Genomic DNA, 27,831 nt, shown 5'->3' on the forward strand with positions numbered 1-27,831 from the left:
AAATGAAAAAAACATAGCTCTGAACTGATTTCGAAAGGTGTAGGAAAAAGAGAAAATTGTGTCTGCTTACTGCGGTGTTGCCTAAATGTGGCTCTGTGTTTCCCTATCTGGAGCTCGGATGGAGTTGCAACAGAGGCTGATATCGCCACCAGCAAGTATGAGGAGCTACCGCAAGAGATTCACAAGGGGAAGAATCTGTGGTTACAAGTATCTAATCAGAAAATTGGTTATTGGTATTGTGAAAAGGGGAAGCAATCCCTCAATCAGAAATATAAACAGGAGGTTTAATCTGTTGAAGAAGAAATTAGTTACTTACCTTGAGATCCTTTTTTCCAGCATTAGTATCTTTCATAGATTCACATGCTTAAATCATAAGATCATAAAATCAAAGAACCCCTGGTACTTTTCAAATAATAATAAACAGTGTTGACATAACACCAGTGTTTGTTCAGTAGCACACCAACCTCAACCTAAACTTCAGCCTAAGAGACTGATGTACTGAAGTCTCTACACCCACCAGGGTCCAACACTGCTCTGATTTCATAGTACAAGTGTGAAGGATACCTGGAATATGGAGCGTTTGACTGGGAAGAATGAAGATCACGCGAATCTACGAAAGATCCCGAAGTTGAAGAACTTGAGTTACAGGTATTCAACAAATTTCTTCTCCTGCACTGGATATTTCATAGACACAAATGCTTGAATCAGAATACCTAGCAGTATAACAAATATCCAATAAGAAGGAAGCAGCTGGAACAGGTTGTATAGGACTGCTTGGCCAGTGAAGAGCCAGTTGCCGTATTCAGAATCAGACTAGAATGCTTCATGAATGCGGGTTTGCTGTCCCACATAGCTACACAACATATGTCTGAGTGGCACTTGAGCATGGCGTGTAGCTGTTGCCAACATGGTTCTGATAAAGTATGCTATCATTCTACCACAAAGAGGATGGGTTGTTTTTTATGTGTCAGACAGTGATGAAGCCTGAGAGCTAGTCAACAATGCTCTGCTTAGACAACGTGTGGTCCAGGCCCAGGCAGCCAAAAAAAGACAAAAAGGTGGTCAGATGTTCTTTTTTTCTTGATTCTATCTATGTAGTACTCTCTCATCTGACGTCAAAGGGTCCGGAAAGAAAACAAGAATAATACCAAGCTTGTTCACACAAAGGTATAATCAGTCTCCGTGACGGCGTAGGCGAGCAAGTCCTTTCTGTAATAGCGGTGGTTACCTAGGGCTCAGTCACCATCCTTGTGGAACCACAGCAGTTGCCTGCTAGTGCCCTGGAACTGGAACCTTAGCACAGGAGGAGGAGGAACGACGAGCAGGGACACGCGGATGTGGTGAGATACAGCAGCAGGGGGCAAGCAGATGCGGTCCATTGAGGCCGAGGCATGAGGGGTGGCTCGAGGAGCAGATGCAGACGCAGATACATCGAGGTCTTCGGGCCCAATGAGGGCCGAGATGCGGTGAGGTGAGCAAGGACGCGCAGAGTTACGCGCAGGTAGAACAAACACGAACGGACGTGGGTTCATAGAGCCCGAGAGGCGGCCTGAAGAGTGGCCTGAGGAGCGAGGACCGGGGGAGCAAGTTAGGAGTCAGGAGCAAGAGGCAAGTAGTAAATGGCAGCAGGAGGCAAGCAGCCCGGCTTGGCTCTGTTGGTTCAAGACAGTATCCTTCCCCTCCCGCACCCAGCTCAGCATCTAGCCCTGAGGGAGTCAATATTTCAATCAGTCGGCCCAGCCTTGGATTGTCAGGACCGCAAGGTCTGCCCCTTTTCCTCCAACCCTGCTCCCACTATAGCTCCTGCTCCCACTGATTACAGCAAGTTTGCCTGTTTCTTTCCTGTTCTATATGCTTATCATGCAACAGTCATAGTGGATATCACTGCATTTCTGCATCACGCTGTGTCGCACATGACGCTGTATCGCACAGAGAGAGTTCTTAAGGCCTTCTGACAAACAGAGTAATAGAGGCCGACAGAGGTGAGCGACGGGCCTGAAGTAGAGGAGGTAGAGGAGCAGTGTGCGGGGGAACAGACTATAAAGCCCCGGGTGACCTTAGAGCCCTCGGAGTTTGCACAGAATCTACAGGGGTACGAAGTGTGGAGAGAAGTTTGGTGATAACCGTTAAGTGTCTGAGGCTGTAATTGTGGAAGCGGCTCTTAGCCTAAGGGCACCGCTTGCGACCAGAGTGGTTCAATAGGGAGTGGCATTTTTATTATTCTATCTCTAGTTTATTTCCACCTTACCCTCTATCTTACCCTCTATTCCCCCTCGACCTTATGGCCTCTGCGTGCTCGTGCCCCTCGATTAAGCGAGGAGAGGCGGCGCATTCTCACCCCTAGAGTCAACAAGCCTGTAAATCGTCCAAAGGAGGAAACAGAGTACCCAAGGATTAAACTCGTCTATTTGGGAGAATGAGCTCAAGAAAAGAGAAGTCATCTCACCCATTAACAAAAAGAAACAAAAGGAAACAAAAATCTCCAAGTTTGCAACCAGCAAAGTTAAAGCAGTCAAAAAATAACGAGGAAGAACTTCTGAACCTTATTTCCCCTATAGCAAGTATGTTTAGTAAGGCAGTAAAGGTGGCATATAAATTTGACTTCTTGCTGAATCCTGTGGAGGCAATATTTTCCACCTTCAAGGACCAACCAGCCCTTCCCCAACCCATTTCTCCAATAAAGAGGGAAAATAGTTTAACATTTGACAAAGGGGAGAAAGGGGAAAAAAATGGGATCTGTGGAGTCACGTGAGTTGCTAAGTGTCCTGGGTGAGTTCCCCCTCCATTCCAACAGCCCAAGGTGCTCCTCAAATACAATCTTCCCCAAATAAATGTAAAGTAAGTGGGAGCAGCTTGAATTATTATCTGGGAGCCAAAATGGTCTAGTAGTCGCGGAGGAGGGGACAAAAATCTCCCTGGGTATTCCTATTAAATCATCGATAGAAAACAGATGGTGCTCTATTACAGATCTGGAGTTACTCACCTTAAGATCACCTTCTCCATTACCATCACTCACAACGACAAACGGCCTGATCAAGAGTTGTATCCCAATACCTTTGTGGTGAACATCACCATAAAGAAGGCTTCTGAAAACCCAAATATGATAACAAAGCAAGAAGTTCAGGGGGGTGACTATCAATGTAGTAACTCTTATCCGTTGATTTCCCCTCAAACCTCGGAAAGTGTGGTTTCCAGCCTAATAATGGTCAGAGGACGCACAGATAATGGGTGTCAAGGTGTTCCCCATCTCTGCCCTGGTAAATGCTATCCCAATGGCTCTAAAGAAGGTGGTTCATCTGAGCCAGGGAGTATGTTTCAAGTATCGCAGGTCAGCGGAATGAACAATCCTAAGAACCTACCATTTCAAGATCAAAGAGCTTTAGAAGGTATTGTGTTGTCTCAAGCTCAATTGTTAGACATTCCAGGTCAAGACACTCCAAGTCAGGGGGGGTTGTAGCGACCATTCAAAATCCACACAGAATTCTTTTGGGTCCATCGAACAAAGCAAAGTATGGGATATCTTTTTCAAAACATCACAATTGACTATGGATGCTCTGTTTTATCAGTCTACAAAAATGGATGTACAGGTGGACCTTTTAAACATGATGGCTCAGTCCGTCACTGGGATTGATAAAAAATTGCAGACCTAATGACTCTGATTAAAAGAGCTCAATCCTATGCAGAATCAATTGAGCTTGACTGTACTTGTGGACCAATAGTTAGCAAGCTTGTAACTCTACCGGAGGTAATAACTGCACCAATGAATGCTTTTAAAGCTAATCTTCCCTTGGTGAAGAGAACCGATGATGAGTTAGAGAGGTATTCTAAATGTAAACTAAGGGATAATACCCAGAGGAATGAGGGCAAACAGAAGGGTAGGAAATACAGGAAAGAGGCAGGAGAGGGTAAGACAGTGAGAAATATAAAAGAGGTTAAACAATGTTATGTAAATGAAAGTGTCATAGAAATTCCATCAGAAGAGATAGTTCACATCCCTGAAGGAATATCTAACCAGATCTCGCAACTCTCTTCAGTTCCCATTTCCCCATCCCCTAATAGCCACGCAGAAAAGTCGGTGAAAATGGCAGTTAACAAAAGACAAATGAAAAAGGAAAGAAAAGCTGGGAAAAGGTCCCGGGGCAACCCGCAAAATAATGACTAACACAACAAACCCCTAAACACCAATTACTCAACAGGAAGTAGTCTAAAGAATGAAATAGAGGACAAAAGCAGTCAACTGACTCCCAAATTGTTTCCTTTATTCAATATTCAAAAAGAGGGGATTGTCTTTTTAGGCCCTTGGGAACCTAATCCAAGGTCTGGGGAGCTAGTGGTAACAACAAATAGAGTAAGCCCGGGTCACAGAAAAATAAAGTCAACAAGTGGGCCCGGATGCTGGCTGTAGAGATCGTAAAGAAGGGCCTGAAAACAAATTCTCAACTGAAGAGAGACTAAGGAGGGGATCCAGAGCGATGCCAACTGAAAACACCATTGAAAATGTAGCTCTAACAGCAGAGGCCTTTGCAACAAGCAGTCATGACTTAGTTAGCAGACAGACACCCCCCACAGGGCAGGGGTCATATGCAAAGGATGGGTATCCTGGGCCTTTTACAGACCACCCAAAGTCAGCTAGCTTGATGTAAGCTCAAATCAAATCCCACAGGCATGATCTAACTTGTGCAAAGTCAGCCAGGATACCAGAACTTTGCCAGTGTGTCTGCCCTGGGGCTGGGAATAAGATAATTTTTTCTCCACAGTATCAAACTTGGGGCCCATACGAGATACTAATTCGCAGCAATATTTTTAAACTTTTGGGAGCAATACCTTCACAGGAGAATATCCAATCAGTAGATATTGATTATATAGAATTCCTGACTGGGGCTGAGTTAGGAAGTAGTTCCACCTGATAATCCACCATGGTAACCTGGGTTGCATCTCAGCTTGTTAATAGGGTTTATAAAGAGAAAAGTGTCTTTCTAAAATGGGTAATTGAGCTTCAAATCCCCCAGCAGATTTATTATCCTGAACCTTTCGAAATTGATAATAGGACATTACAACTCACACAAAACAGCGGCTTTCAAAAACCCTATTCAATTCTTAAAACTGCAATAGGGAATTCTACTCCAGCTATTTATCATCTGATAAACTATTCCCTGAATAACGGACATGAGTCTGGGCAACTTAGTTTAGGATGGCTTTCAGCCGCTCCTCACAAAAGTAGAACACCCTGACAGACTTACCCCACATCACTAAGATCGACTAAGATTATAGATAGGAAAAAATACGCTCCTGGAATATAAACAGGCTTAGTACTAATAATCAATCAAAAGACCTAACAATATTAAAATATTTCCAGATTGTGCTATTACAGGAGACCTGGGCGACTAGACCGTTCTCTATTGTCAGCTATATCGTTTTTTTTTTCCACAGCATAAAAGGTAAAAAAGATCGGCTGTCCGAAGGGTGGCTTGCCGATCTCCAATGCAGCTGGGCTAAAAGCAGTGTGTACGCAACTAAAAGAGGAAAATACAGATCTTTTCATAAAATTGTTTAACTGGCATGAAATGATAAGAAGACCTCTCCTGATAATTAATGTTTATATTCATCCTGACCACCATTCCAAGAAAATCATGACCTCAAAATTAGTAGAAGAAATTCTAACAGGTTTAAAAGAATTTGATGCTCCAGAGCTTCGAATTCCGGGGCATTTCAACATGAAACTTTGCAACCTTTTGAAAGAGAAGAACAGATTGTGCATCAGGACCTTATGTGGTCTGTCCCTCAACAATTCATAGGGAACAATGGTTCAGGCCCAATTGACGCTAAAGGGGTAACGTTTGTTAAGAACTTGGAGGCATTAGGCCTCAGAATCCTAAATGGAAGGTTCCATCAGGATATTCCCCCTTGATTATGTAGTGGTCACCCTGTCTCTCCTAACCCTAGTTGCCACCTACCATATAGTTAGGACAGTGCAAAGCATGGAAATTAACTATAGCTTTCAAATGCATAAACTTGCTGTTACTCATTCCAGATATATTACCACGACTAATTATAAGAAGCTTTGATGGTGTGGTGATTCAATTGAAGCTATTGGTATTAATTCAGAGTTGCTGTTAACCCAACTTATTTGTGAACAGGCTGGTGTTTCAACTGAAGATCCTATTTCCCAATAGTCAACTTTCTTGGATAAATTCACCACTGACTTTCTCTCTGAAAACCACTACAAGTTTCATCAGTATAATCCTTTGAAAAAACAAGGACTAGAGGTAAAATAAAAATAACAGCTGCTATCGCCCTACTGGGGAAAAAGAGGAATAGGCTACTAAAACTTGCAAAGAAGAACTCAACTGATCCTTATATTCAAAAAGATCTAAGAGACACAAGTAACTTATATGGGAAACAGATGTGGGATGAATAAAACAAGGAAAGGAAGGATTTCTGGGTAAATGCCTTATCTCTAAGTAAAACAAAAAAAAAGAACTCCCAGGCATTCTGGAAAATGGTACACGATTTAAACAAACCCCCTACGATCCTGCCGGATATTTCTGAATCATCTTGGTACGATTTCCTAACTCAATATATTAACCTACTAAAAAATAGTAAAGAAGTGGTGCAGAGCCAAGGGGAGTTCAAAGGGGTTCACGATCAGAGTACCGTCAACACTTTTACCAGCCCTAGGCTCAAAGAGGGAAATGACGATTCAGTTACTGTTGCCCAGATCACTAGACTTTATTAATAAGAGTAGGCAGATTGGTGCTCCGGGTCCAAATGGGATCTCCAATGCCTTATATAAAACCAACCCAGGTTTTTGGGCAGAGAAGTTGGCTGTTGTTTTTAATAACGCACTGGAACTTGAAGTTATTCCAAATTCTTGAAAGGGCGCCATCATTCACCCAATTTTTAAGGTGGTACACGTGCCAATCCCAGGAACTATTGGTTAATCACCCTAACTGACTCAGAATCCAAGTACTAAGCTGGCTCCCTTTTGGAAGATCAAGAGTTGGGCAAACAATAACATCATTCCAGTCAGGTTTCATCAAAGGGATGGGAAAAGCAGTTAATATTTTATCTCTTACCACTACTACAGATAAATGTATTAAAAATAAACATCCTCTGTACGTATGTTTCATGGACTTCAAATCTGCATTTGATTTGGTTCAGCGTAGACAGTTATGGGCAAAACTAACCCAATGGGGCATTCCAGCGCCGTTATTAAGAGGTATTCAGATGTTATACATTGACACTTGGATTAGGGTGAAAGTAGGGGATGCCTCGTTTTTAAATCAAGAAAAATTAAGATAGAACACAGTCTCAAACAGGGCTGTGTACTTGTGCCCTATCTTTTTAATCTATTTGTTTCTGATTTATCCACAAAGTTAAATGTGGTAACTGCATACCCTCCAAAGCTTGGGGAGCTCTCTATTTCAAATTTGTTATATGCGGACGATGTAATACTTCTAAATCACACCAAAGTAGGATTACAACGATTGATAGTGAAAGTAGCAGAATTCGACAAACAAAGTGGAATGGCTATAAATGAGAAGAAAACGAAGACTGTGGAAATAAATAAAAACAAAATACATAAAACATGTAAGTTGTATCTTCAAGGCCATGAACGTGAACAAGTAAAACACTATAGATACCTGGGGTAATATTTCATGAGGAGGGGTCTTTTACTCCCCAGAAAACTGACTTATGCGTACCCTGCAAAGATCACTAGATGGTCCTAGCTATCGCCCTTTGCTTCAAGTGATAACCGCTAAACTAATACCCAGTATCACCTATGGTAGTGAAGCTTTGAGGGGAAGAGATGCAGTTACCCTGAATGGGATGCTTGGTAAAGTCTTCAGTGATCTTTTTAATGTCCCAGTAAATGCATCTCAGGCCCAAATCAGGTTGGAATTTGGGTATATGAATCAATTAATCGCAAAGCAGGCTGCCTATATAAAAGTTTGGAAACAGGTTCAACAAGCAAAGGGGAGCGGGTTAAGTCAAGCAGTCTGGCAGGAGCTGAGCTCAAACCCAAACTCTCCATGCCAGGTATATTTAAACCAAGCCTTAGAAAATCTGGGGTTGAAGTCTTTGTGGGACGAGAACTTAGCTCTCAATACTTTTTTTAAAATTATTATTCGTGTTATGAAAAAGAAAATCCTTAGCTAGGGACAAGGGTTTTCTGGGCAACAGATCGCACTCATGGGTTATAATAAATTAATATAAAACTATGAAACACCAGCAGTACCTGGAGTCAGGATGGTCAAAGAAAGTCAATATCTATTCATTAAGTATCGATTTGGCCTTCTCCCAGAAAGTTCTATTTCCTGCTGGGAACATTCCAGTTCAAATTACCCCTTATCTCATGCAGGCGTGGAGTTGGGAACCTTATAAATTGGATCTGTACATGTCAAGGTTTAAAGCAAGATAGCAAAATATATGAATATACGTACAAGTAGGCAAGCGGTAATTGCTAGTTTCAAACCATCCGATATTATTTTAAACGCAAGACTAACACATTGTTTAAGCCAGGTTTCCAAAAAAATGGACGCTGAATGTAAGTCAAATTTAAGTGAGGGCATGAAGTGGTGGTCTTTTAGTATGTTAATTGATACTGTACAAATTTACACAGGTGAAATGCAATAAGGTGGTCGTGGCCTTGTAGCAGACCTATACAGTACCTGGTCCTAAATCAAAGTTATCGGTCATGAGCACTTCTTACGAACAAATATTAGAGGTTAAGATTCATGTGTAGAGGTCAAGCCAGGCTAACTTAAATTTATATTTTGAAATGATCTTACACTGGAAAAAGGTTTAAGTGTTTTTTAAGGATCACAATTAGAATTTGATATTGTACTGTAAAATAATGTTTTATGTGATTTTATGGTATTTCATGAAACGTGTATTGTGAATTTTATCTTACTAGGATGGTGTAAAGGTTTTTATGAACTATTATGCACTTTAATAATAAAATCAAATAAAGGTCTGAAGGTACTTTGGGCAAAAACTTTGGAATGGTGTGCAAAGTAACTTTGTCCGTCTTCAACCACAAACATGGTTCTTTTAGTGTTGAGGCTTGGAGCTCTCTTACTCTTGCTAATGTCAAAGCCAAAAGGTGTGCTTTCTTCCTTGAGGGATATTTGAGACCAGATTTAAGGATGGGTTCTAAAGGGAATAACATAAGCATACTCCGCACTGTGTTGTCATGGCACTTGAGGCTGTCAAATCAGCACAAGGGACTGAAGCTGGTAGTTCTGAATGAGCCTTTAACAAATGGTTTGATGATCCCCTGCGAAAGCAAGAATGGAGTCAACGCACTTCTTGAACCTTGATATTGGACCCTGACACAGTGGTGCATTCCCTGGTCACATGGACAAGATGCCAAAGTAATTGGTGCGGTTGTAAAGAGTTATGATCCATCCCTTTACTGTTGCACCACAGGAAAAAAACACTTTTACTTGCCACTGTAGGCCTTAATCATAACAGGGGTGTGTGTTGCTCCAGAATTACCCTGCAATGACAAGTGGTGTACAATTTTCTGAATTCTAGATGGGCTAGAGACAAGCTGTCAAGTTCAGTTCCTTCACATTGTGATGTAGGACCCATAAATTGTGTCCGGGGAGCTTCTGGTGGATCTTCTTTGGGACAGGTGGATATCAGGACATCTAGAAAAAGCTTGTATAACCAAAACAGGTTTGGCTAAGCTGGCACTACCAATATCAACAAACACAAACCTGTCTTTGCCCTTCTGCAGTACCTTAGGGATGAGGGGAAATGGTGGAAAAAGGTAAGCAAAGTGGAACAACCACATAATCGAGAACAGACTCTCACAGAATAGCTGTGCAGGACTTGTTTTTTGTTCTGCAGGATGGCAACCAGGACTTAGGTAATACGACCCCATATGATTAAAGATTCAATAAAGTTGTTGCTGGTGCATTTCCCTCTCATGGCAACCCAAAAGGGAGGAGCTGAGGATATCTGCTTATTTGCATCCCCGGTAGATGTTCCAGGGAGATACGTAGTCTAATCATTATTACCCAGTACATTAACAGTTGCGCCTCCTCTAACATGGTGTAGAACCAACTGTCTCTCTGTTTAGTGAAACTATACATGGAGATTTACTTTTCAGTTCTGATTTGAACGACTTGATTCCCCAACTGTGGCAGGAAAGCTCACAGACCCAAGCAGATGGCTGCAGTTTCAAGGAACTGATGTAATGGGATTTATCAATCTCTGATCACAGACCACTTTTAGACAACTCCTGCATGCAAGCTCCACAGCCTGTCACGGAGAAGTCTGTTGTCATGGCGATTCTGGCTACTGTATGTTGAAAAAGGAGGCCAACATTGAAACTTTCTGGAAGTCCCTACTAAAGCATATCTTGTTTGAGGTGGCAAAAAAGTCTTACATCAACATTGAAAAAAAACAATCAAAAGGGAGTTTGAGTCTAAGACCAGCCATCAATGTTGAGGGAAAACAACACTCAGGGCTGTCCATGACCAAGCACTGTGAGTGTCAGCACTACAAGCTCCTGCCAGTGCACTGACAAGTACCCCAATGCCCGGGGTATCAGAAAAGTGCGCCAAGGGGAAAGGTAACAGTAACTCGGGTGGGACAAGTTCCTTTACTCACTCCTTTGGTGGGCTAGCCTTTTTCCAGATCAGTCCCAATGAACAAGTACCAGCAATGGCTTCACACTGTTAATCCTTGAACATAAGGAGACTGCTTTTTCTCTGACAATCTCTAATCTTGAGAAGAAAATAATCACAACTACTATTAAACCGTAAGCAGACAGTGGGAGAAAGGCATGAAAGAAAAGTGTAAATATATAAACCTTAATTTTGTAAAATATGGAAGATTGGCCTTCAAAATGTTAAATAAAGCAGTAATTTGCTCCACAAGACTAGTTTAACACAAGGTGAAGGTGAAGTTGGCCAGAGACCAGTGTTCAGCACCTTTGGTATACAACATGAATTAAGAAAAAAAAGCAGATTCACTTGGGCTGCATTCTGGGAATATGGAGCTGCCTTGAAGACTCGCTGCAGTTGTTCCCACAATGTGAAACACTGCAATCCTTGAAAGCTTCCTTTATTTTTTTCTCATTAAGTTATCCCAATAAGATGCTCCTTTTTCTTTTAGACTTTTTCAGGTGTCTCTGAGGAACTGACACCAGACAGCACTTTAAATGAACTATGGTTGGCCTTGAAAAATCTGGCCAGTCACCCTAACCTAGTACTATAATGGAACACTTTAATAAAAGGGGCAAATTGTAATCTGGGTTATTAAGCTAAACGCCGAAGAGGCTCAACACCAACTTAATGATTTGATGGCTTATAAAATGTTGAAAAAGATCTAACACCTGAAATGATGGTCATTTTGGAGGAGTTTCTCACAGAGTGGCACAATATGGTTATTTTACACAAGGAGGAAGTTCAGTTTCCAAAGACTGAATGTCCCACAGTTGCCACATTCTATCTGTTGCCCAAGGTCCACAGTCCACTAATTAATGCATTTGGCAGACCCAAATAACCTAACATTATTAGCATTATGAGATTGAGAGAAAATACATTAATTTACAATAATCTATTGATACTTGAATAAATTACTGGTTTATCAAACCATCAAATGAAACTGTGAACCATATTAATGTATTGCCTTGCCTTTCACATGAGTGTAATACATGGTCTAGAAGCTATGAGGAACTTTATGCAAGACCTATCAATATCTTATGATAAGCATAATGTGATGCTATTGGAAATGATTCATTTTATATTTTGTAACAACTACTTTATTTTTTAATGTAATGCACATTTAAACACGAGGACAGCCATGGGCTCCTAACTGGCTCTCATATATCATAATTTACTAACGGATCTTGGGAGAACCAAGTGCCTTGGAATAGTGATTTCAATATGGCACACACCATCCTATGTCCATACTACATTGATGTCCTAGACATGGTATGGTAGGACAGCATGAAAGAGCTTGTAGATTATATTAAGGCATTAAACATCAAGTTGAACCTAGGTTGTAGGAAAGTACCTTTCTTGGCATGGTTACCCCCATTTTCCGCCTGTTGTCAGTGTGTTTGACTGTGTCCACTGGGAGTCTGCTAACCAGGACCCCGGTGATTATGCTCTCTCCCTTCTAACTAGTATCATTTTCACCCCAAATTTGGCATACTGGTGCTCCCATGTAAGTCGCTAGTATATGGTACACAGGTACCCAGGGCATTGGGGTACCAGGGGATCCACTGTGGGCTGCAGCATGTATTATGCCACCCATGGGAAGCTCATGCAAAGTGTTCTGCAGGCCGGCCATTGCAGCCTGCGTGAAAGGGTGCATGCACCTTTTTTCACCATAGGTGTAGGAGGCTGGCCTGGCTTGTAGTGGGTACCAGAGGTACTTACACCTTGTGCCAGGTCCAGTTATCCCTTATTAGTGTAGAAGAGGTGTTTCTAGCAGCTTAGGCTGATAGAAGGTAGCTATGGCAAAGCAGCTTAGGCTGAACTAGGAGACATGTAAAGCTCCTACTATACCACTGGTGTCATATGCACAATATCATAAGAAAACACAATACACAGAAGTACTAAAAATAAAGGTACTTTATTTTTATGACAATATGCCAAAAGTATCTCAGTGAGTAGCCTCAGTATGAGGATAAGATATATACACAAGATATATGTACACAAACCAAATTTGGTAAGTAATAGCAAGAAAAGTAATGCAAACATTGTAGAATTACAATAGATTGCAATAGGAGCACATAGGTATAGGGGCAACACAAACCATATACTCCAAAAGAGGAATGTGAACCACGAATGGATCCCAAACCTATGTGAGCTTGAAGAGGGTCGCTGGGACTGTAAGAAAACAGTGAGGGTTAGAAAAATAGCCCACCCCAAGACCCTGAAAGGTAGGTGTAAAGTGCACCTACTACACCCAGAGAGCACAGAAGTCTTGATAGGGGGATTCAGCAGGAAGAACAAACACCAGCAATGCAACAACAGTGGATTTCCGGACCTGAGTACCTGTAAGACAAGGGGACCAAGTCCAATAGTCGCAACAGTGTCGAGAGTGGGCAGGAGCCCAGGAAATGCCAGCTGAGGGTGCAAGGAAGCTGCCACCTGTTGGAAGAAGCTTGGAGTTCTGCAAAAAAGAAGAGAGCTAGGAACTTCTCCTTTGGAGGATGGATGTCCCACGTCGCGATGAAGCTTGCAGAGGTGTTCCCACGCAGAAAGACTGCAAACAAGCCTTGCTAGCTGCAAGGGTCGCGGTAGAGGTTTTTGGGTGCAGCTGTGGCCCAGGAGGGACCAGGATGTCGCCACTTGGAGGAGGAGACAGAGGAGGTGCCCAGCAACTCAGAAAGCCCTCACAGAAGCAGGCAGCACCCGCAGAAGTCCACCCGAAGTCACAAAAGGGAGTCCCACGAAGCCGGAGGACAACTCAGAAGATTGTGCACTGCAGGAAGGAGTGTTGGGGACCCAGGCTTGGCTGTGCACGAAGGAAATCCTGGAAGAATGCACAGGAGCCGGAGCAGCTGCAAATCACACGGTACCCTGCAATGCAGTCTAGCGTGGGGAGGCAAGGACTTACCTCCACCAAACTTGGACTGTGTGAGTCACTTGGACAGAGTTGCTGAGTTCCAGGGACCACGCTCGTCGTGCTGAGAGGGGACCCAGAGGACCAGTGATGCAGTCTTTTGGTGCCTGCGGTTGCAGGGGGAAGATTCCGTTGACCCACAGGAGATTTCTTCAGAGCTGCTGGTGCAGAGAGGAGGCAGGCTACCCCCAGAGCATGCACCACCTGGAAACAGTCGAGAAAGCTGGCAGGATGAAGCAATACAAGGATACTAGTAGTCGTCTTGCTACTTTGTTGCGGTTTTGCAGGCGTCCTGAGCAGTCAGCGGTCGATCCTTTGGTAGAAGGTGAAGAGGGAGATGCAGAGGAACTCTGGTGAGCTCTTGCATTCGTGATCTAAAGAATTCCCCAAAGCAGAGACCCTAAATAGCCAGAAAAGGAGGTCTGGCTACCAAGGAAGGAGGATTGGCTACCAAGAGAGGTAAGAGCCTGTCAGAAGGAACCTCTGACATCACCTGCTGGCACTGGCCACTCAGAGCAATCCAGTAGGCCACAGACACCTCTGTTTCCAAGATGGCAGAGGTCTGGGACACACTGGAGGAGCTCTGGGCACCTCCCCTAGGAGGTGCAGGTCAGGGGGGTGGTCACTCCCCTTTCCTTTGTCCAGTTTCGTGCCAGAGCAGGGCTGGGGGATCCCTAAACCGGTGTAGACTGGCTTATGCAGAGATGGGCACCATCTGTGCCCATCAAAGCATTTCCAGAGCCTCCCCAGCCCTGACACCTATTTCCAAAGGGAGAGGGTGTTACACCCTCTCTCAGAGGAAGTCCTTTGTTCTGCCTTCCTGGGCCAGGGCTGCCTAGACCCCAGGAGGGCAGAAACCTGTCTGAGGGGTTGGCAGCAGCAGCTGCAGTGGAGACCCCGGAAAGGCAGTTTGGCAGTACCCGGGTACTATGCTAGAGACCTGCAGGATCATGGAATTGTCACCCCAATGCCAGAATGGCATTGGGGTGACAATTCCATGATCTTAGACATGTTACATGGCCATGTTCGGAGTTACCATTGTGACGCTGTACACAGGTAGTGACCTATGTGCAGTGCACGTGTGTACTGGTGTCCCCGCACTCACAAAGTCCGGGGAATTTACCCTGAACGATGTGGGGGCACCTTGGCTAGTGCCAGGGTGCCCACACACTAAGTAACTTTGCACTCAATCTTCACCAGGTGAAGGTTAGACATATAGGTGACTTATAAGTTACTTAAATGCAGTGGTAAATGGCTGTGAAATAACATGGACTTTTTTCACGCAGGCTGCAGTGGCAGGCCTGTGTAAGAATTGTCAGAGCTCCCTATGGGTGGCAAAAGAAATGCTGCAGCCCATAGGGATCTCCTGGAACCCCAATACCCTGGGTACCTCAGTACCATATGCTAGGGAATTATATGGGTGTACCAGTATGCCAATGTAAATTGGTAAATTTAGTAACTAGCCTGTTAGTGAAAAATCTGGAAAGCAGAGAGAGCATAACCACTGAGGTTCTGGTTAGCAAAGCCTCAGTGAGACAGTTAGGCATCACACAGGGAACACATATAGGCCACAAACCTATGAGCACAGGGGTCCTGGCTAGCAGGGTCGCAGTGACACATAACAAACATACTGACAACATAGGGTTTCACTATGAGCACTGGGCCCTGGCTAGCAGGATCCCAATGAGACAGTGAAAACACCCTGACATATACTCACAAACAGGCCAAAAGTGGGGGTAACAAGGCTAGAAAGAGGCTACTTTCTCACAATAGGTCACTTCACCAGGTCACTATAAGTCACCCCTATGGCAGGCCTTCCTAGCCCAGAGGACAGGGTGCAAGTACCTGTGTGTGAGGGAACACCTGCACTAGCAGAGGTGGCCCCATTAACTCCAGTGCCTTTTTCATGGACTTCGTGAGTGCGGGGGCACCATTTTACGCGTGTACTGGACATAGGTCACTACCTATGTCCAGCAACATAATGGTAACTCCGAACCTAGGTATGTTTGGTATCAAACATGTCAGAATAATACCCCTTAGAGGACCCCCAGCATTGCTACCACCAGTCTTCTAGGGTTTTCTGTGCAGCCCAAGCTGCTGCCACCACTCAAACAGGTTTCTGCCTTCCTGCTGCTTGATCTGATCAAGCTCTGTTCTGCCTTCCTAAGGATTTCCTTAGGGAGAGGGAGGTAATACCCTCTCCCTTTGGAAATAGGTGTGACTGGCGTGGGAGGGGTAGCCTCCCAAAGCCACTGGTATGCTTTCAAGCCACATTTGGTGCCCTCTGTGCATAAACCAGTCCACACCGGTTCAGGGACCCCCAGTCCCTGCTCTGGCGCACCATTGGACAATGGAAAGGGGAGCGACCACTTCCCTGTCCATCACCACCCAAGGGGTGGTGCTCAGACCTCCTCCAGAGGGTCCCTGGGTTCTGCCATCTTGAATCCAAGGTTGGCAGGGTCCTCTGGGAGCATCTGAGTGACCAAGACAAGCAGGTGACGTCAGAGTCCCTTCCTGATAGATGGTCACCTAGCTAGGTGACCAATCCCCCTTTCAGGGCTATTTAGGGTCTTTCTCTTAAGTGGGTCCTCAGATTCGGCTTGCAAGATACCAGCAGGAGTCCTCTGCAAACTTACTTCGACTTCTAGACACTGGAACCACGACTGGACCCTCCAGGAACAGACAATCTGCATCCACGAAGACTCTTCTTGCAACATTGTTTCTATGGCTCCTTCCAGCGTCTGCAACATTTCGCCAGCTGTGCATCCTCTGAGGGTGGCAAGTCTTCATCCTGCACAAGAAGGAAGATGGAATCTCCCTTGGAGTGAAGGAGTCACTCCCCTGCATTCTCAGGCACCTCTTGCAACGATGACTGGCTGTGTGGATCTCCTCTCATCCTAAGCTGTGTGGATCCTGCATCACAGGTGGAGGTCTGTGTAATCCTCTTGGTCCTCTATGCCAGCTGTCCACCTTTGGTGGAGTTACGCCCCTGCCTTCCTACACAGGACAGTACCCCCGTGCACCGCATCTCTTCAATCAATCAATCAAGAGATTTATAAGGCACGCTACTCACCCGTCAGGGTATCAAGGTGCTGGGGGGGAGGGGTGGGAGCTACTGATCAAATAGCCATGTTTTTAGGCGTTTCCTGAATGTCAGGAGGTCCTGGGTCTGGTGTAGGTGGAATGGTAGGGAGTTCCAGGTCTTGGCGGCGAGGTGAGAGAAGGATCTTCCTCCGGCAGTGGTGCAGTGGATGCAGGGGACGGTGGCGAGGGCGAGGCTGGCGGAGCGGAGATAGCAGGTGGGAGTGTGGAAGGTGAGTCTGTCATTGAGGTAGGCCGGACCAGTGTTGTGAAGGGCTTTGTGTGCGTGGGTGAGGAGTTTGAAGATGATCCTCTTCGTTACAGGTTGCCAGTGTATATCTCTGAGGTGGGCTGAGATGTGGTCGTGGCGTGTGACGTCGAGAATGAGGCGGGCGGATGCGTTTTGGATTTGTTGCATTTTCGTTTGGCTGTAGTTTCTGTTCATTCGTAGTCTAATCGGCTGTTGACAAGAGCGTGAGCAACTGTTTTTCTGGTTTCGACGGGAATCCATTTGAAAATCTTGCAGAGCATGCAAATGGTGTTGTAGCAGGAAGAGGAGATTGTGTTGACCTGCTGAGTCAAGCTGAGTGCCGAGTCCAGGATGAATCCTAGGTTGCGTGCTTGAGTGGTGGGTGTGGGTGCGGTTTCTAGGGAGGTAGGCCACCAGGAGTCGTTCCAAGCTGAGAGGTCGGTGTCGAAGATGAGGATCTCTGTTTTGTCAGTGTTTAACTTGAGGCAGCTTGATTCCATCCAGTTGGCGATGGCGTGAAGTCCTTTGTGGAGGTTGTTTTTTGCGGTTGTAGGGTCTTTCGTGAGACCTTGCAGCTGCCAAGGCTTGTTTGCATTTCCTCCAAGGGAACTTAAGGCTATGTGCAGCTCCAGCCCCCAGCACTCCTTCCTGCGACGCATAGCCCTCTGCATGGTTCTCCTGCTTTTTGGGATCCCTTCCTGTGGTGCTGTGTGTGCTCCTTCTGCAACTTCTGTGTCCCTGTCCTGTGGGTGCTGCCTCTGCTCCTGTGGACCCTCTGTGTCTTTGAGGGTCTCCTGTGACTCCCCCTTCTGGGCCCTGGTGGTCCCCGGCAGCACCACTTATCCGCCAACTGCGAACTTGCCTTTGCTAAGGCTTGTTGAAGGAAATCCTTCACCGACACCCGTCTGCAATCTTCACTCCAGTGTGGGACATCTTCTGCTCCACTGACACTTTTGGGCTTGGTCCACCTCTCTCCACAAGTCTTGCTCTCCAGAAATCCACTGTTGGTTTCTTTCAGTCTTGCATGGGTTTCTTCTTTTCTTTCCTTTTGGGTGGTTTGGGTAAGTTCCAGTGATTTACTCCTGCTTTCCTGGTTGCTCAGGGGGTACTGTGTTACTTACCTCTGTGGTTTTCTAGTACTCCCAGCTCCCCTCTACATATTCAACTTACTTAGGTGGGAGTCCTGTGTTTGCATTCCATTTTTTTAGTATATGGTTTGGGGTCCCCCTAGGGTCACTATTGTCTAACTGCACCTGCACTGTTCTCTATCACTTTCTATGCCTCTTTCGGGTAACTAGTGTATATATTTGGTGTGTTACTAACCTCCTATTGGAGGGTTGACTCTCTAGTACTTTTTGGTATTATGTCACCAAAATAAAGTACCTTTATTTTTGTAACACTCAGCGTTTTCTTTCATGTGTGTAACTGCTGTGTGACTACAGTGGTATTGCATGAGCTTTCCATGTCTCCTAGATAAGCCTTGGCTGCTCATCCACAGCTACCTCGAGAGCCGGGCCTCTAGACACTATCTACACTTCACTAAGAGGGGATACCTGGGCCTGGTATAAGGTGTAAGTAACTTGGGTGCCCACCAAACACCAGGACAGCTTCCTACATAAGTTCTCCTGGAATTTACACTAGACATATATAGAGTTCCTACATACCAAGGTACATATTAAGGATGAGGAGATTGATGCAAGGTTATGTAATAAAGGTACTGCAGCAAATGTATTTTTACCCATAAGGTATTTGGATCCCAAACAAAATTCGTCAAAGCACATTCTGAACAAAGGAATGGCTCAGAAGAACAAGTGACTTACCTTCAATAACACCATATCTGGCAAAGACTCTATCTAGCCACAGATTTCTTGTGTTAGAATAATCCCCGGGCATCAGACTGGATAAGAAAAGTTTTCATGAGCAGTACCCTCATGCACCAGAAGGCGCGTCGTTCAGCTCCATGTGGCATCATCAATGTCATCTGTGTCATAGGTGATGTGGGCAGTGCCTGTACACGCGCCACCCAGAAGTGCTGATGTCAATTTCTTTTCACAACTTTCCATGCCAGGAGCACGGAGCCACGAAGAACATTGACCCCTGGTGTGAAAACTAGGGCCCTGAAAGGGGAACGGCCCTGACCCTCAAAATCAGTTTGCAGAGCAGGGAGGAAGGGTGGGTTGGTAAGGAATCTGCTGCTAGCTAGAGTCTCTACCAGCTAAGGTGTTACCGTAGTTAAGTAACGTGTTCATCTGATATAGACTTCTAGCTGCAGATTCCTTCCCTCAGAATAGATACCAAGCAATACATTCCTGAAAGTTAGTCTGTGAAACAATTTCACACTAAAAGGTCCTGCAGGACCGAAAAGGCAAAGTGCCCATCCATTCAGACCTGACTGCCCAGGCAGTAGTGCTTGGTAAACGTGTGCGTAGATGACCACATTGTTTCCTAGCAGAAGTCCAGGACAGGCACTCCGTGTGATACGTCAGTGGTTGATTTTTCGCCAATGCGCAGCATATTTTAATGTAGAGCACAACCCATCGGGAGATGGTCTCTATTTCATAGACTCCCCTTTCTAGACCCTGAAGAGTTGATCGTTCACCCAGAAAGGTTTTGTGCGGCAATAGAATGGCAATGCTCTTTTTGGGTCCAGCTGGTGGAGTCTCTCCTCTTCTTTTGAGGGATGAGGAAGAATGCAAAAGGTAGGCAAAGTGATGGACTGGTCTAAGTGGAATGGGATGACTACCTCTGTTAAGAAGGATGATCGAGTCAGAAGGAGTAATTTGTCAGGAAAAAAGGAGGTGTAGGGAGACAGAGGACAGTGCCTATAGCTCACTGAACCTCCAGGCAGATTTAATGTCACTAGAAAGTCCGTCTTGATGGTGTGGAGCCTAAGAGGACAAGAATGAAGTGGCTCAAACAGAGAGCACATTAAGAAAGTAAGAACGAAGTTAAGGTCCCATTGAGGCATAAGACAGTGAGCTGGGGAAAAGTGTTGCAGTCCTTTAAGGAACTTATTTACAATAGGAGACTTGAAAAGAGAGGGCTGATATAGCAGCAACAGAAAGGTGGAGATGGCAGACCAACAACCCTTCAATGTGCCCAATGCAGAGCTCTGCCTGGCTAAGGTAAGGATAAACAAAAGAACCCTGGAAAGGGAAGCAGATAAAAGATCAAATTGTTTCCTGGCACACCATGCCACAAATCTATTCTAACAGTCAGCATATACCATCTTGTTGGAGAGACGCCAGGCTGGCAAAATAACAATGCCGACTTTGGGCGGAAAGTTGAAAGCTGTTGACTATCGCTGCTCATTCTCTACCCATGAAGGCAAAGCGTTGACAGGTTCGGGTGGAGACCCCTCCCATAGGCTGCAAAAGACAATCCTCCCAAAGGAGAAGCCTGTATGGAGGAAGACCGATGGCAATTCTCAACAGCTTGGGATACCAAATTCTCCAAGCCCAGTCAGGAGCCACGAGAATGACTTGGGCCCAGTCATTCCTGAACTTCTTCAGAACTCTGTGCAGGAGTGGTATGGGTAGAAATGGGTACAGGAGGCCTGAGCTCTACTCGAGATGATAAGTGTCTCTGAATGAGAGCAGCCTTGGAAACTCCAGCATGCAAAACTACAGACATTGCTCATTCTCTGCAGTAGTGAACAGATCTAGCTAACAGCACTCCCCACAACTGAAAGAGACCATGCACCACCTCTGGATACAGATGTGTTTTGCGATCCACTAGGCAAAGTTAGCTGAGTTTGTCCACTCCAGTGTTCAGAGAGGCCGCCAAGTGTTGAACCACAAGGGTAATGGCCTGACGTTCTAGCCACGTCCAGAGATGCAGGGCCTCTTGACAAAGTATCACATGGCTGTGGTGTTGTTCATGAACACCAGCACTAGCCTTCCATTGATGGAGGATAGAAAGGCTTTCAATGCCACTCGGACTGTCCGGAGCTCCAACAAGTTGATGAGGAATCTGAAATACACTGGAGAGCTCCACCTCTGCCAGAGGGCTGCCCCAGCCCAAGAGTGACACATCTATCACTACTGTAAGATATAGTTGGGGAAGGAAGAGGGGTCTGCCGCTGACCTAATCATGGTCCCCTAACCACCACTGCAGATCTTATGCAGTTTCCTTTGAGGTCTTGACCATGTCGGAGTTGGAGAGATTCCCTGGTGGTGCACCCACTGAAACTTCAGGTCCCACTGCAGAGTCTGTATATGCCAGTGGGCATGTGTCATATGCAGGAGGCCACGAAGATCAGCAGCCTCAGAGTCAGTCTCACTGAAGCCCAGGATAGAGACTGAAACATCAGTATAATAGTCTAAATATCCTGGCTTCGCTGCTTGGGAGGATAAGCTCGAAACTGCACTGCATACAGAACAGCTCTGATGAAAAGGAGTGTCTGAGAAGGGGTCAGGTGTGACTTTGGCACACTGATAGTGAACCCTAGCGAGTGCAGAAGATTGCTGTAGTCTGGAGATGGGAGACTACTGCCTGGGTTGAGGCAGCCTTCTACAGCCAGCCGTCGAGATGGGGAAAACTGGCACCCCTGAACTCTGTAGATGAGTTGCAATCACTGCCATCACCTTGGTAAGCCCAAAGGATAGCATGGCAAACTGAAAGCGCTTGTGAATTAGTGTGAACTGCAGGAAATGTCTGTAGGCAGGCAGGATGGGGATGTGGAAATAAGCATCCTGCAAATCCAGTGCCACCATCCAGTCTCCCTGGCCCAGGTGCGAGCCTGAGCATTCTGAATTCCAATTTTTTTAGGAAGAAATTGAGAAGCGCAGGCTTAGGACAGGACAACGGCCTCCGTCCTTCTTGGCACCAGAAAGTAGCAGGAATACCAACCACGATATACTTCTGATTCCGGCACCCTCTCTATGGATCTCTTGGTCAAGAGAACTTCCACTTCCTGGAGGAGTAACGAGAAAAGGCCCTCCACCAGCCTGTACTAAGTGGGTGGCTTGAGTGGCGATGGGAGGGAGTAGTCCTTTCAGACAATATGGAGAACCCATCGATCTGATGTTATTAACCTCCAGTGGTGCAGGTGATGGCGTATACTGCCACCCACTGGTTGCTCAAGAAGGTTGGAGGGCAAACAAAACAGGGCTGGAGGCTGCTGCTGTAGGGGTGGTGGACTGGGCCGAACTCTGGCTCCCTGTCCCATGGGGTCTGTGGATGCTGCACCCTCGGTCACGCATTGGCTGGGAAGTTTGCGGGCCATGGTGACTTGGCAGGTAGAGACGTGGCTGGAAGACCATTCTGTGGCCTCAAAAGGAGCAAAAGGCCGATTGGGTTTGGGGCGGTTGGGAGGGGGGTTTGTGGTTAGGAGGGAGGTTACGGAGGTGGTGGGGTGGATTGGTATGGGGAAAGGCCCATGGATCTGGGTGTAGCTCTGCTGCTGTCCTTGGAGTGCTCCATCGATGAGTCCGCCTTGTCCATGAACGAAGGGACGACAGTCATCAAGTGGCATGTCCATAAGCGAAGCTTGGACATCCTCTGAAAAGCCTGTTGTCCTCAGCCTGGTGTGGCAATGTAAGGCCACTGACGAAAAAACTGCTCTTACCAGAGAGGGGCGACTTTGACTGCAACGAAAATCTATGGCTCGGCGACCAATCCTAGGATCTTCCTCTTAACGAGGACTGAGACAGTTGCGGCGTCGCACATCGCGTGGCAACAAGATTGATGGATTGCTTCCATAAGGCCTTGGGGTGCATGGTGCATCAATCGATGCAGGTCTTGGTGTCGTGATTGTGCTCAAGGAACCAGAGACAGGCGAGGTGCGGGTCTGTCACCTCGCCTTACTCCTCCTGGTGACAGGTGTGCAGGGGTTGAATCCAGCCTTCCTCGTGGACATCCCTGCCACACCATGAGACAAGGGTCAAAAATGTTTGAAAAAAGGCTAAAAAAGACAGTAAAAGTGATTGGGGGTATCTCTCTCCCGATCTGCACTGACTGGGGTGGAAATATACACAACAGATGTCAACACGCTGGGGTGGCACCTATATTGGCACTGTGCATGTCACTTCTGGCGCGGACGACGCAACATGGAGTCGAACTATGCCACCAACCGGAGCACAGAGGTACTGCTCACAAATAATTTCTGGATCCAGTCTGACACCTAGGGATAATACTATGGTAAGGAATCTGCGACTACATGTCTGTATCAGATGCAAAATGTAGCTACCAGACCCCCATAAAAAAATAGAAAAAAAATGGGCTGAAGAGGGACTTGATAGAAATAGAGAAAAGAACCAAAGCTACCAGGGAAGAGCAAACACAAGAACAAGAAGGAAAGCCATCAGATATGAAGCAAGCAAATAAGACTGACAAGAAAGCCAACCAATGATAAGCAATGGGTTGAACTAAAGCACAATTAAGGTAATGATACTGCATCCAATAGCTCTTTCGATAAAAGACAACAATAGGATGTCTGTAGGCAAGAGCTAAACACTTGTCATCAGTATACGGGGTAAATAAAACTATCATGAAAGCATTTCTGTCCTGATCCTAAAAAGCTTTTATGGGGTGACTGATAACTATCTGCAGAGTTAAAACTTACAGAATTGTACAAGCGGGAGAGCCAGCAGGTCAGAACATTTAAGTCTATTTTCAAGCAGTAAAATTGTGATTCGTTTTGGAATGGTGCTGTACAGATACAGGAAAACTGCGATACTTCACTGATCATACAACTGCAAAATGTCTGGTGTGGATGGTTCTCTGGTTTGATAGGAGGGTATGGCCCAAGCAGACTAACACTGGTCACACAAACCACGGGAGGGTTAGTGGGATAAAGAGGATAACCTTCATTCCCATCACCATTAACCTCAACTGAGTCGAATATTTACTTCACCCTGGCACTCCAGGTTAACCACTTTAGTTATGGAAAGAGAGGCTCCATAACAGTAAGTGAGCTACTAAATCCCTAGTGCAGTTTAAAGACAAATACAGCCTCAGGAAACAGAATGGTTACAATATTGCTAAGTATGGCACTGGTAAACCCTCTCCATGACAAGATTTAAGGGCGATAACATCCCTCACTCGATTCAGAAATGGCTAGTGCAAAGGGACCACAGTAAGCCCTTGACCTTGGACATAAATAAATTACTGGCAATAGGGAAATGAGCAGAGTAAACAATAACTCATACATGCTAGGAGACAGATCCAGGACTGAATGATGAAGAATATCAAGGATTTTCCTAGCATGCACACAAAACAGTCAAGCGAGCAGCTAATCCTTTTCAATGTGTGAGTAAAAGAAGTTCCATCACTGGCATTCTCTCAATGCACTCCAAGAGAGATTAACATGCATCCCTGAATCTTGTCAGCAAGGCAAACTGTAGAAACGCACTGGGGCAAAGTATCACTACCCTTTCCTACAGAATGCCTAGCCATGATATTGGACCGGCTAATGACTGCAAAACAGACACTAGCTATAGAATACAAGCAGCTATGATGCATGTGCATTAATGTGTCCTTGCGAGTTGGTCTACATTAGAAGTATAACATGCCCATTGAAAATAAGAATATCCGAATTTGTTAAAAAAATATTATTGGGTCCATCTAGGCCTAAAAAATAGTAGCCCATTATACTGTTGCCTCTTGTTGGTGCGCTAGCAGAAAACCATGTAAATAAACATCTATACAAGTTTTTGGGAGGATAACAAGATCCTACACAGAACCCAATCCGGCGTCTGTCCCTTGCACAGCACAGAGTCAGAGTTGCTACTTGCTTCTGAATCAGCAAGACGAACTATGGATGTGGGCAATATGGCGACCATTCTTATGCTTGATCACAGTGTTGCGCTCAACGCTTTCCCACAATATATTGGTCAAGCGGTTATGAAACTGCAGCATTTGCGGCACTGCACTACAGTGGCTGTCCTCTTTCTGGAAAGGGCGCACCTTCCAGGTGTCACAAAAAACATTCTAGTCATTAATGCGCTTTCTGCATCAGGTCGTGCCTCAGGGCTCGTCTTTGAGTCCAATTCTTTTTAATAGCTATGTGAGCCCGTTGGCTGTGATCACTGAGCAATATGCTTTCACCATTATTTCATACGTATAAAACACTCAAATTGTCATCATTCTATCCCACAATAATGAGCGTGTGGTCTCCTCTCTCCGGGCGTGTCCGTCAGGTGTTGGCACCTGGATGGACCTTAATTGCTTAAAGTTGAATGCTGAGAAGATGGAGGTTCTGATATTGGGCAACTATCTCAATATTTGGTTCAACACTTGGCGGCCAGATAATTTGGGCTCTTTACCATCCTCCAGGCCCAAGGCTAAGAACCTGGGCATCTGGTTTGATGAGAGGCTTTACTTTGATGCCCAGATTAATGCCCTTGCAGGAAAGTGTTTTGGGATTTTGAGATCCCTGAGAAAAATCATTCACCTCCTTCCTGAATCAGCTCAGAAAACAGTAGTTCAAGCTCTCGTTATATCCATGTCCTTTATCTAGGTGTCACTCAATAGCGACATAATAGTGCAGAATGCAGCCCTGCTGGGGTTCCCGAGGCGAGTATCTATTAGCACTGCCTCAAAGAAATTGCACTGGCTGCCTGTGAAACAGAGAATCACTTTTGAGGCTCTCTGTGACTGTTATAAGGCAATTTCGTGCCTAGCTACAATCCATGGTTACACCCTATATCCTAGCAAAAATCTTAGGTTGGTTACTGCTCAACTGGCCTCTGTTTCTAGGGTCAAAAAGCATGAATTTGTGGATGACCCCAAAACTTGGAATTCACGACCACAGAAATTTCGGCTAATCCCCTCTGAATCGATCTTCAGAAAAAAATGAAAACTTGAGTTTTTGGATCCAACTAAGCACTCTTGTCTGGGTGCCAAACATTTTCATATTCAGCCTCCTACGACTGGGACACTCCATGAGAAATAGCCATGCGCTCTACAAATGGCATTGTTACTAATTCTATACAACAAAAATACAGATTCAAACTGTTCTGTTGACCAACACTTTTTTTGCACAAACCTTCTAATGACCCCACTATCTAAAAGTGGTGGGTCAAATGTAGATCAGTAACTATGGAAGTAGAGGCAATCCTGACACAACATTTCCGCTTATGACTAATGGGAAACTATGTTTAGCCAAGATAGATTGCAAGCATATTTCTCACTTTTCAACACTACATAACAAATGTGGCTTTCTGTTGTAACCCCTAATAAATAAAGTGTTTATCGTCCTTGAAATATCCAATATTGCATGAATTCTCAACTATAAGATTTAAGGCAACTGGTCACAGTGTAACAATAGGCAACCAAGACAAGTCCCAGTGATCATTGGGAGGTATCAACACACATAATGGACTGTATTTTTCGTTTTTCCTCCAGTCTGAAGCTGTTTGTGAGATGATTTGTAATTATTTTACTATTAGAATCAAATGATACCCTTGAATGGATCTAAGCTGATGGATTTCACTGTATGGTCCAGTTAAATGGTATTTTTGTAATATCATAATAAACCTTCCTAATACCTATCTATGCAGGTGAACTGATTGGATAAAAATACATTAATTGCATAGGTATAAATTTGTATGAAGTTAATAAGACATATGTGTGGCTGACATTTAGAAAGTATGGCTATTACCCAACATGCTAGATCTTTTAATTGCTTGAAGTATACAGACTGTTCACAAATTTAAATAACCAGGTTATAGGGGACATAGAATTAAAGTTAGTCAAGACAGTTGAATGTTTTTGAAAAAAAGTGTCATAAAGGTGTTCCATGATACTACATGCGTGAAGACAGTCTAAGGCTTATGAATATTACTAAATTACCCCATGACAGGAAACACTATGATGTGAATAAAACAGTGTCCACTGCCACAATTATCTCATCATTTCTAGCCACTGGATAAAATACGGTTTTACTCTCCACCTTTAGGGTATTTGTACTTTGTGTAGCTTTGAAAAGACAATAAACACAATACCTTTTAGCCTCTCATCGTCTTGGGAGAAAAAGAAGAATCTTCCGACAGCCTTTCCAAGCGAAGAAGAGGTGCTGGAGAGGACAGAAAGAAAGTACTTTTACAATTAGAAATTAACCAGTAAATGAATGTAACTGTTCAAGTGTTAGAAACAAGCAAACAAAAGTCTTGAAATAAAATAATAAAAATAGCAATTAACCAAATTAAAAAAGCTTTTTGTTTAACTAGCCATTGTATCAGCTGACAAATGGTATATTTTTGCATGTTGATGGCAATCGCCGATGGTCACACAACCTGTCTTTGGTCTAGAAGTCTAGCTAGACTGCTCTTGCTCTGGAATTCAACCAGGGATTAGTACACCTAGGAAAACAAAGATCTCCTAACTTAAATGTAATCATAAAAGTCATAATCCAACCCCATCTAACAATGGTTTAAAAAACAACAGTAAAAAAACAAATGTACAGTGTCATACAAACATCGGTTTCTTACGAGAAAGGGTGTATAACATTGTGATGATGAAATTAAAAAATCCAAAAGAAGAATTTCCTAAATTTCCCAATAATTTTCTTACAGATTACTAAATTTTCAATCAAAATTGTTACATATCTTTGTGAGCCTGTCTACAGAATGAACAGAGATCCAGTCTGATATCCGACACTGTAAACTGCTTCTGGAGCGAGAATCTATACTGCTTAACACTTAAAGAACATCATTAAAATGTTTAATCTGAAAATTAGTTCAACCACACAGACTGCATTAAAACATCAATTGTCCCCAATCGTCATTGGGATGTAAAACATCACACTGCACTTATTCTCTTACCTAACATCAGAATACTGCTCTAAAGCAAATTATGTTGCAATGTGGCATAAAAGAATAAAAAACAATACAAGTAACATGCAGTGAAAGCTTTCTGGAACTGTCAGGAATAAAATAATTGGGAGGGGTTGATAATGTTAATTA

General features: G+C 44.5%; 1 protein-coding gene across 1 annotated transcript in view; it reads right to left on the reverse strand.

Moving 5' to 3' along the window:
* The window catches only part of NOL8 (nucleolar protein 8), a 270,845-nt gene that overhangs the window by 34,772 nt on the left and 208,242 nt on the right, over window positions 1-27,831 (reverse strand). The window contains exon 15 of the mRNA XM_069206675.1: window positions 26,872-26,942. Coding sequence (XP_069062776.1) covers window positions 26,872-26,942 — 71 coding nt within the window. The remainder of the gene's footprint in view (window positions 1-26,871; window positions 26,943-27,831) is intronic.

The sequence above is a fragment of the Pleurodeles waltl genome, chromosome 9 (assembly GCF_031143425.1).
Source record: "Pleurodeles waltl isolate 20211129_DDA chromosome 9, aPleWal1.hap1.20221129, whole genome shotgun sequence".
NCBI lineage: Eukaryota > Metazoa > Chordata > Amphibia > Caudata > Salamandridae > Pleurodeles > Pleurodeles waltl.